Source organism: Pinus tabuliformis, chromosome 9 (assembly GCF_031772625.1).
Source record: "Pinus tabuliformis cultivar Carrire ecotype Pingquan chromosome 9, CPIR1, whole genome shotgun sequence".
Lineage (NCBI taxonomy): Eukaryota > Viridiplantae > Streptophyta > Pinopsida > Pinales > Pinaceae > Pinus > Pinus tabuliformis.
Window position 1 is genome coordinate 661763603 of NC_142307.1, and position 11404 is coordinate 661775006.

The following is an 11404-nucleotide window of genomic DNA, read 5'->3' on the forward strand; positions in this document are numbered from 1 at the left end:
AGGTTTGGATAGTGACATTATTAAGGATTTAGAGTTAGAATAACCTGGCATCCTTCTACAATAATCTATGGGCGCGGGATAAAATTGTCAGATATTATGTCTTAAATATTGGATTTTATAGTTTTAGATGTTGCTTGGAATTCTATGGGACTTATCACTAGATGGAAAAAGAATGTCTCATCACTTGATGATTATTCTGTTACCTCAAGTTATGCACAACATTGCACATTAAAATTTCAGATGTCATGGTATCAATTCTAACGGTATATGGGTCATATGACAGTATCAATTCTAAAGGTATATAGGCCATATGATGATAGGAAAAAACTACGAAAATAATTTCCAACTAGAATACTTGAGAAAGAAAATGTAGTCATCATAGGAAAGATGAGTTTACCTTAAATAGTTCTAAGGTTTTATGAAACTTCAATATAGGTGGATAGGATAGGGATTTTCTTTAAATATAAAATAGAGCACATTGCTCTTACAAATGTTGAGTCAATTAATATCTCCACAACATGGAAGAATAAGAAGTTAGTGGAGGTTGGGTTTCTAAATGCTTCTAGAAATTCTTAATTTCTCCACATCTTGGCCTGTTAGATAGAATGAATTGGAAAACAGAGTGATGAACTGGAACACAGAGTGAGCAAGTTACTTGATATGGTTAAAGAATGGAAATGAGAACACAATCTAAGAAATAGAAAATGAAGCGAGTTAGCGAGTTCTTGGAAAGTTAGAAAAAATATAAGTGAGTCCTCAAAAATAAACATTTAGCTTTCATGTGATGACAAATGAGAACACACTATTTCCTTTCAAAACTTTTGCCTCTACAAAAAATTTTAGATAGTAAAATTCTTTATTGATATAACAAATTGTTATCCTTGTGAAAGATTGCTCATTGTCAAGTTTGTTCTGCAAGCCATTCATGGGTATTGGGATTCATTTGCATTTGTTATTAAGGAGATTTTAGAGATGTTAGAAAAAGTGTGTTTTATTATATTATGGCAATGTAAAAGAGAGACTGAAGCCATTCATTTGACTAAGAGTTCAGTATAATAAATTTAATGGGTGGATGGACGAAATGGTATTTAAAGCTCTCTAGAATTTTTTAATCAAATGAGGAGCTTTAGATAAGGTGATAGAAGTACATTTTTGGTAATGGATTCAAATCTTAGAGGCGTATAAAAATGTCAAAAACAACAAAAAGTATTTAACTTTGATTTTCTTTATCATAAGAAACAATTTTATGTCAATTGGGTTTATCTCAGGTGGTTGAGTTCATAATGTCTTCAAACCTTCTTGTTGATCAAGCTCATGCTCTGAAAATTCTAGTGTTTACACTAGGTATCAAGGTTTAATTCTTGCAAGTCACATAGTGAGTTCATATCAATTGTATTGTTCTAATGGTTTCTAACCTTATTGTTGACCTTGTGCCCTAAAGATTATAGATTTATCCCAAATATATCCTCAAAATGAGGACAAATAATCAAGAATTTTCCATAAACTTTGTTACCTGGAAAAAACAATATGACCTAAACATCAGGAAATGGAGAATAAATTAATAGTATCACCTAAACATTAGGAAATGGAGAATAAATTAGAATAAGCGCAGAGAATGTGGTCAAAAACAATGCTATTAATTCCAGAACATTGCAAGATCAAGCTACCTACCACTGCTTATATTTCCAGAACACCGCAAGATCAAGCTACCTACCACTGCTTATATGGTTTGGTTAAGTTTTCTATGGGTAAGTTTTCAATAGATAGTAAAATCTGGTTATGTCTAATGATTAAAATAAAATAACAAAAATACAAATGAGAGGGCATATTGTTATGGTTAGCTTTTGGAAGAAAAAAACATAATCCAAGCATATCATTTACACAAAGGAAAAGAGAACCTATCTCATCTAACGATTAAATGACGTCATTAAACAGGAAAAGAAAACCTATTCTCATCTCATGATTCAATGACGTAATTTACACGAGAAAAAGAAATCCTATTCTCATCTCATGATTCAATGACGTAATTTACACGAGAAAAAGAAAACCTATTCTCATCTCATGATTCAATGACGTAATTTACACGAGAAAAAGAAAACCTATATCATCTGATGATTCAATGAGAAGAGAGCATATCTCATCTACTTCAGAAAACGAACAGGTTTGTGGAAATGCAGGTCATTTACACAAAGGAAAAGAGAACCTATCTCATCTAACGATTAAATGACGTCATTAAACAGGAAAAGAAAACCTATTTCATCTCATGATTCAATGACGTAATTTACACGAGAAAAAGAAAACCTATATCATCTAATGATTCAATGAGGAGAAGAGAGCATATCTCATCTACTTTAGAAAAAGAACAGGTTTGTGGAAATGTAACGTGATGTTATTTCCTCATACGATTCAATGAGGAGAAGAGAGCATATCTCATCTACTTTATAAAAAAAAAAGGAAAGGTTCGTAGAAATGTAGCATGGTGTTATTTCATGATACATAGTTGCTCACATTTCAGGGGTTATCACAATTTTGCTATGTACTAAGATGCAAAATGGTGAGAACCAATAAAGGCCCCATGATAAACAAGAGAACAAGTGATGCATTAAAGGCTGCAAGATAAACAAGTGATGCATTAAAGGCTGCTGCAGGTAAACAGGTGATGCATCGAGTCACAAAAAGATGGTGATAAAATAAAGGCCCCATGATAAACAAATGAACAAGTGATGCATTAAAGGCTGCAAGATAAACACGCGATACAAGGTGCAACTTATTTTTTAATAGCGGAAAAGTCTCCGAATACAGGCGTTTGTGATTTGTGATCTATATTTATATATTTGACAATTAAGAAAATACTTTCGTCAATAATCATATTAGATGGTTCAAAATAATCATATTAGATGGTTCAAAATGCATCGATAAAACTGTTCTTATTTGATTATTGCCAAAAGCTTTTTTCTTAACTAGAAAAAACTATCATAACACAGTTGTCAAACCAACAGTCAAGACCGCCATCACTAACTACTATCTGAAAATGCAGATATTAAAAAAATTGATAAATATTTATAAATTTATATACAAAACTGTTTTAATATGAAAATTTAAAACGAGTCTAATCACAATCATTCATCCTAAACGTTATGAATGATTAGTGTCATGACTAAAACTCAAGATTGTCATGAGCACCGCGATTTCCATTCCAATTATGTTTTTGGAACAATCTTGCTGCTTAATTAATCCAACGTTAAGATACATCTACACAAATGTTTATATATATACATAGTAGTTTATATATATATATATATATATATATATAAATATATATATTACAAGTATTGTTTAGAAAAGCTTTTTTAAGATACATCTACACAATTGTTTATATATATATAAAGTATTGTTTAGAAAAGCTTCTTAAGGTCTTTCATTAAAATACAAATAATACCCAAATGACTTGGTGAACTTCGTTAGGAACAAAACTATTGGTATTTTTCTACAATTGACGTTTTGGGTACAGACTACATGTTTCGGTGATCTTCGTTAGGAACAAAACTATTGGTATTTTTCTACGATTGACGTTTTGGGTACAGGCTACGTGTTTCGGTGAACTTCGTTAGGAACAACTATTGGTATTTTTCTACGATTACGTTTTGGGTACAGACTACATGTTTAGAAGGTTAAAATTAACAGAGGGGAGGAAGAATTTGTCCCAACATTCGATCATCGAGGAGCCTCTTATTAGTCTAAAAAACCGAGGGACATGTACCAGATAAAGGTGACTGCAGCTCAGGATTTTAGTTGAAACCGTGTACTTAAGCAAAGTAACACAAACAACAGCTGTTAGGAGATGTTAAGCAGAAATAACCTGCCAAATCAACTTCAAAAATATTTAAGATTAAAATATAACAAATAAGGCAATCATCAATTATCAATATAGCAGCACCATTTAATGAGAAATAAATGTTATCCCTCTTTTGCAATGAATTTTTGTGCAGGACCATAAGAGTTATAACCAATGAAACAGAAAGCTAAGATAAATGTACTATGTTACCCAAAGTCATCAAACTTAATCAATACAACTGAATTGACTATATTTCTTGCCCTGAGGCGCATTCCTAAATACAAAAATAATTAAATCCTAATCACGTTCTCTAGGTCTCGCCAGAAAAATCTTCTGGTGGCATACACATTAACCTACGATGATAGCAAATGCACTCACAGGCCAGCCTTGCTTTTTAAGTGTCGCTTGAAATCCATAATATCACCTCCCCATCTAGTGACTTTCTTATTTTCACATACCCATATCTCTTTGGCCACTTGGTTTATGAGCCTGAAATCGTGGCTAACCAAAACAAGTCCTCCATCCCACTCATTCAGTGCCTCTGCGAGTGAATCAATGGTTTCAATGTCAAGATGATTAGTTGGTTCATCTAGCAATAGAAGATGTGGTAATCTCCAAGCAAGCCATGCAAAAATCACACGACTCCGCTGCCCATCAGATAAATTCTGCATCGGCATAATCTGACCTTTTCCTGTCAAACCAAATTTCCCAATTGCCGCTCGCATTTTCTCTTCTTCAATACCTGGATATTCATTCATCATGTATTGGAGTGCAGACACAGACAGGTCTAGTTTGTCTGCCAAATGCTGGTGAAACTGAGCAATACGAAGATGGTTATGGCGCTTCACCATGCCGTCCAATGGGGTCAATTCTCCGGTCATTAGCTTTAATAAAGTGCTCTTTCCTGCTCCATTTGGACCAACCAAAGCTATCCTTGAATCCAGATCCACTCCAAAATCTATATTCTTATATATAAGGTTTTCAGGAGTGTACCCAAAGTCTACTTCCACGAACTGCAGAACAGGTGGAGGAAGCTTCCCAACATCGGTGAAACGGAACACTAATACTTTATCTCTGACCACTTTTTCCGTTAGCCCACCTCTTTCCATCTTTGCCAGGGTCTTCTCTTTACTTTGGGCTTGCCTAGCAAGTTTTGCAGAACCGTGACCAAATCTAGCTATATATTCCTTCATTGACGCTATCTGCTCCTGCTCCCATCTGTACTGCTTCATCTGGTTTTCCTCAAGATCAGTTCTTGTTTGAACATACTGATCATAATTTCCCGTATACAATTTCAACTTTTTATTTTGCATATGAATGATGTTAGTACAAATTCCATTGAGAAAATCTTGCGAATGTGATATTACAACCAAAATGCGATCAAATTTTTTCAGCATTTCCTCGAGCCATACACAAGCTTCAAGATCTGCAAACCACACGGGACAACAACATCAGAGCTAGAATCTTTGAAAGAGACTATGAAAAAACTCTTAACATAAAAACATTAAATGTACACTGAACACAAAACAAACACCCACCAAGATGATTTGTAGGTTCATCTAGTAACAAAACTGTAGGATTCATGAATAACGCTCGTGCCAGAGCTATTCGCATACGCCAACCACCAGAGAAGTCACTTGTCTTTTTTGCTTGCATTTTTTTATCAAAACCTAAACCAAATAAAATTTCAGCTGCTCGCTTTTCTGCTGTTGCAGCATCCAAGGATTCTAGACGCTCATATAATCGATCTAGTGCCTCTCCACCTCCATCATCCTAGACCACCAATTAAAGAAATGAAGATTTTATAATCCACTTCATTGGTCCATAAAAAAATGAGATTTTATAATCAACTTCATTTGCATATAAAATATCTCAAAACTGATTATTAGAAGGATGTAAGACATTCTGAAAACCACAGTAAAAATTAACCATCAAAAAAATTAAATGCGTTTCAATAAAAATAAATAAAAGTGATATTTCTCAATTTCCAGAATTTGGCATACTTGTGCAGCAAGAGCTTCAGCTTCCTTCTCGATTTTTAGCCTCTCTTCGTCACAGTTCATCACAGCCTCAAGTGCAGTCATATCAGTTGCTTCTATTTCCCTGGTCAAATGATAAATGTCCATATGATCTGGTATGGGAAGCTCCCGACATCCCAGAGCAGTAAGGAGTGTAGATTTACCACATCCATTAAGCCCAAGTAATCCATAGCGCCTAATAGCCAGCAAAATTAATTATTAAAGGAAAACCATTCAAATTATGGCTAAGAAAAGGAAAAAATAAAAGTAAATAAAGATGAACCCAATAGATAATAATATGTTACCTTCCATAATTCAGTTCGAGCTCTGAATCAACAATCAACTCATGACCATGGAATGTAACTGATAGGGACTCTATCTGCCAGGCCAAAATGATCAGAACAAAGAAAAATTGAGATATCTAAAAATGAATTGAAAAATAGAGAGTAAACTAAATCATAACGAGCACATATTTCTCAACCCACGAAAAACATAATGTTCCACTATACATCAATCAAAAGCATTTCGAAAGCACTATCACCCAAACATTGATGACCTTTTGGAAAAATATCACATTGTAAAAAAGGTTTCCAGATCAGGCAGTTGATCACTCTCAAAGCTTGATTTGTTTTTTATAATATATCCACAACAACACATCATCTTGATATTTGCATTCTTATTTTAAGCTTGATTTGTAGAATGCACCTCTTAGTTGCAATTTGGGAAAAGGTTTGCACCTTGAGTGATAAACCCTCTAAAGGTAGTGATAAATTTATGATTATATTATCTAGACTGGAGATATTTATACATGCAAGGCTTTTTTATTTTTATCAACAATAGAAAATTAGCACACTTAACTGTAGAATGTGCCTGGGTGGAAAGAAAAAGGATATCAACCAAGAAATATGATGGGTAATAGAATTTTCTTCAAAAAAATTTCAATAAGAAACCACAAGAGTTGCAAAGAACTAAAGGCTGTTCCCTGCAAAAGCATTTTTTTAATAGCAGTTTTTGTAAGGAATGAGATCTTTTTGGAGAAGGCCCATGGCCATCATTTAAGTATTGATATGTAGGTCTGGACCCTATAGAGAATTATTTGTGTCGGTATTGTTAAAACCACTTACCATGCTTGAATTTTTGAGAAAAGAGGAATCTTCTGCACAAACAGAAACTTTATAATACCACAGCTAACAATGAAAAGGCTGAAAATATGTAGCTAAGTTGATTAATGGGACTAAAATACAAGTACCTAGGACATTTCCTCTATAAGCTAGTAAAAAAAAGCAAATATAACACATAAAACTCTGGTTGCTATGTCACATGGTTCAAGTTCGAATTCAAGTTCAACAACAATTAAGTTCGATTCGAATTCGAATTTTCCGATCAGGTTCGAATGAGGTTCGGCATTAGGTTCGACTATACATATTTTTCAATATATATATATATATATATATTTATATATATTTATATATATATATATATATATATATATATGACCTCGGTCTAATGGAGCAGGAATAACCTTGTATAATGGACGTTGCAAAGATTGAAGGATTAGACATTCTCAGCATATCTGTTTTAGCATACAAATCTACCTAGATATCACAATTGCACAGCTAGTGATCTCGACATACCTGTGAGGATCTCAGCTGAATGGAGTAGCAAAGATCTAGGACAAAGGCACAATGTCAATGGATCTCGCATAGCAGTCTTGGCATCAAGGCCTCGGTGATACTCCTGTAGAAGTCTAGACTCTAGACAAAGAAGAGCAGTGATAGAACCTCTCTCTCAGCCTAATAAGATTGATGTTAGACGTTGTCTCAATCACATATATATATATATATACTACAATTGTGGCACAATAACAAAGCCGCAGAAATGATCATTCTCGGAGGATACAATCCCTGCATAACAAAGAGCCACAGTAACCATTACAGTCTCGGAATAAATGAGACAGTAAGGACCTCAGTATAGTGAGGAATAGTATCTCATCTCGGTGGATCTATTTCTTAACAGTCAATGTATATATATATGTAATGGAAAGATATTTGGATCCCTCACTATCTTTACATGATCTCACTGTCTCGGTGTAAAAAAGATCACAATAATCCTGCAGTCATGGAATACACTCTCGCATGATCACAGTCAACATGATGGTCTAGAGTACAGTGATGAAGGTAGGATAAAACAGCTATCATGGCTGTCATAATGAAGTTCTCAGTGCATCATTAAAAAATTCGAACCTTAAAAAATTCGTTAAAATTCGCCTTCAGGTTCGTTGAGGTTCGTTCAGGTTTGTTGAGGTCCGTTGAAGTTCGTTTAGGTTCAAGTTTGTTCAAGTTCAACTTGAGGTTCGAATTTCAGGTTCAGCGAACCTGAACAAATTTCAAATTATTTTTTTTCAGGTTCACCGAATTTCGAACCTGAACCTTCAGGTTCGCCGAACCCTGTGACATAGCCTGGGTGGGAACAATCATTTCAATCGGAGGACCTCCTAAACAAGTGTAGTGGAATATTACACACCTCAAGAACCACACAGAAGCAGGAATGGTATTGTGTTAAGTATTTACCACAGAAATAGTTGAGAAAGATGGCAATTCTTACCATCCTGTGTAACTTACAATAAACTCTTCACGAGAAAAGCTAATAAACAAACAAATTATTGACTTGCGATTCCAGTGACAGTAGAAAATACAAGACCTGCGAATGCCCTCTTTCAGGTTCAAACTCATGTAGGCAACCCACGTCTGAGACAGCATACAAGTATGCACATTCTTGATAAAGAAAGCTTCGAGTATGAACCAAAACACATATTACTGAATGTCTCATCTATGAACAGAAAATCACCATCCATGATCACAGCTAAGCAAAGCGCTAGCGTTCTATACTTATTGTTAACTGCAAATATGATGTCCAAAGTTTTAACACATCAAGGCAATCCACCATGGTGGCTTTTTTTATAATTGTACTTCTGAGCATTTTTTATCATAATTCCAATCTTTAAATTTTGGTGCCCAAACTTTTGGTTGTACCCAAATATATTACATGATATGATCTAGTGACCAATGCACATACAAGCAGATCAAAGGCCACCCCCATGTCATTCAATTCTTTTCACAAATGGATCTAGTCTGGCTAATTGTTGACTAGGCCTGGCAAGGTGCCAACAATCTCATTTCCAGCTGGAGGATGGAAGCTTGGCCACATGGGGAACAAGGAATTATTAATATGCACAATTTACATGAAAGTTAAGAGAGAGCGGTTAAGTGGAGTGATTTTTGAATTCTCCTCCCATTTATTTAACCCAAAAGGGAAGCTTTTGTACATATATCGTTTTGTTTGCAGTAGGGGACGTATATTTTAATGTAACAAGTAAAGAGTAATTATTTATATAAGCAATTTGAGTGTAGCTCTGGAGAGAGTGGAAGTCTAAAGAGAACGGGCAAGAAGTGGAGTGGCTTGTCAACTTTGTATTAAAAAATAAGCTCATAAATTGTATTTTATTAATAATTAAAGGAACAAATCAAGGACAATATACAAATCAAATAAATAAGCAGGCTAATGATAGCTGAGGACCTCTGGTATATTGTGTTTAATCTACAAAATAAATAAACAGAACAATGATGGCAGGGTAAGGTATTCCAGATGCAGAGCAAGCCAATGATGGCCAAGGACCCAGTCCCGAGACAAACATGATTCCTCGCAAGGTATGGGTCTCATTTTGTCTAGATGCAGCTTGATTTGTGATTATAGAACTATGTGACCTTCGCCTTTTTGTGCCTTCAGGCACAACCTTACTGAGACATATGGTTAAATTGCAAGCTCGTCTATACGGATTGTTTTAGCGTTTCGAATTAGTTTTGTTGCATATAGCTTCATTTCTCTTGCGTAATTATGGCAGATATACTTAGGGCGGTGGTGATTCCTAAGCAACCAGATTTTACCAAAAATATATAGTTAGTATTGCTATTTATAAAATTTCATCGCATTTATAAATTTCAGCAACTTACATGAATGTCTCTAGAGAGGGCATGAGAGGTAAGAACCCCAGTACACGTTCGATCAGATATCTGCAAATCCGCCAGCTGATCGGCCGCCGTCTCGGCGTGTCCATTCTGCGATACCTCTGTTGACGTTGCCTTTGACGACGTCGCCGCCGTTGCGGACTTCGATCCCCTCTTTGCGGCTGCGGCAGCTTTCTTGGCGGCGGCCTTCTTCTTACTCGCATCTGACACCATCTTCTCCTCTTTTGTTTAACAAACTACTCCAAAAAGGGGCAAAAAAAACCTAATACAGAGCCAAACAAAACAGAAGGCAATCAAACCCCAAGTCCGTACCTATCACCATTTTATTTGTGAATAAATCTCTGAAAACCCTAGCCGATACCCATATAAAACATTTAAGCCCAAATCCTCTATGTTTTTCTACGTAAACAATACACAAGCAACCGAGAATCCGAATCCATTTAAATCATAAAATGTATGACGAAAAATACAGAAATAAAAACAGATCTAAAGCAAGACAGGAGAAAATAAAGTACCTTCTGAAGAGCAGGGGATCCGATGATCTGCTGAGGAAATTGAAAGGTAAAAATTGGATGGTGAGAATAAGAAGCATAAGAAGCAGAGGCTGAGGGACGCCTGATCAATCTCACAGTTAAAAGGTTCCCAAGCTTCCTTCCCTATGTTAAAGAGACGGAACAAAATGTCAGGCGGTAGAATTTATAGGTCCGCGAAATATGTGAACCGAACCTCAGACTTGGGCTACCGAACCGCTTTTCTTTTTCCACACCAACGAAAATATCCCAGCAAGATCCGTCCGCATATTTTCTAACCGCAGAACTCAGAAGTCGTTTACGTCTAGGGTTTGGATTATATGGTTTGGTAACATTCAAATGTGATAGCATCGACGATTTATATCTTCGGGAGGCTTAAGTGGTCGGTCAAGAAGAGTGTCGATATTATCATTATTATAATAATAATTTATTTTTATACTTGTAACTTTTTTCAATATTATAAATTAAGATATGAGTTTTTATTTTGGTAATTAAATTTATTATTTTAAATGATAGTATATTTTAGTTATTAAATGTATTTATTGGAATAAAAAGTTGAGTTCATAATGAGTATTTTTTGTGAAAACTTCGAACTTTATTGTCTAAAACATATATATTTTTCATCTATATTCCAGCATATGACATGTTGAGCTCATAATGAGTATTTTTTGTGATAGCTTCAAACTTTGTTGTCTAAAACATGTATATTCTTCATCTATGGAATATAGAGATACTTCTCATGGGAAAAAATGACTAAGTTTGATTTAGTAATAATTTTAATCAAAATATTAAGGGGAGGCGGGAGCGGGAGGGGTAATTTATCACCCCGAGGAAGAAATAGAGACACAATTTGCTTGGGGAATAGGAAGAGCAACCAATAATCAGGCAGAGCTTCTTGCTCTATGGCAAGGTATGGAAGTTGCAATTGCAAAGAAGATTTCTCATTTGGCAGTGTTCGGGGACTCCATGATTGTAGTTCAAAAAATCCCCAAAGCT

The 11404-nt window shown here is 35.0% G+C and overlaps 1 protein-coding gene across 1 annotated transcript; it reads right to left on the reverse strand.

Annotated features, from left to right (window-relative positions):
• Positions 1-4023: 4023 nt before the first annotated feature.
• On the reverse strand, positions 4024-10552 carry ABCF1 (ABC transporter family protein). The gene is made up of 6 exons (XM_089437997.1): positions 10394-10552; positions 9864-10140; positions 6159-6232; positions 5839-6049; positions 5374-5608; positions 4024-5261 (listed from the first exon to the last, which is right to left on the reverse strand). The coding sequence occupies exons 2-6, from the start codon at positions 10089-10091 to the stop codon at positions 4210-4212; spliced, it is 1800 nt and encodes a 599-aa protein (XP_089294123.1). The 5' UTR covers positions 10092-10140; positions 10394-10552; the 3' UTR covers positions 4024-4209.
• Between the last annotated feature and the right edge of the window lie 852 nt (positions 10553-11404).

What these genes read in the sequence shown, in the direction of transcription:
- ABCF1 (XM_089437997.1), bottom strand. Translation starts at nt 10,091, where the DNA reads ATGGTGTCAGATGCGAGTAAGAAGAAGGCCGCCGCCAAGAAAGCTGCC. An exon ending in CCCTCTCTAGAGACATTCAT is followed by an intron (nt 6,233 to 9,863) that starts GTAAGTTGCTGA and finishes TTGGCCTGGCAG; the next exon opens with ATAGAGTCCCTATCAGTTAC. An exon ending in CTGAAGCTCTTGCTGCACAA is followed by an intron (nt 5,609 to 5,838) that starts GTATGCCAAATT and finishes TTGGTGGTCTAG; the next exon opens with GATGATGGAGGTGGAGAGGC.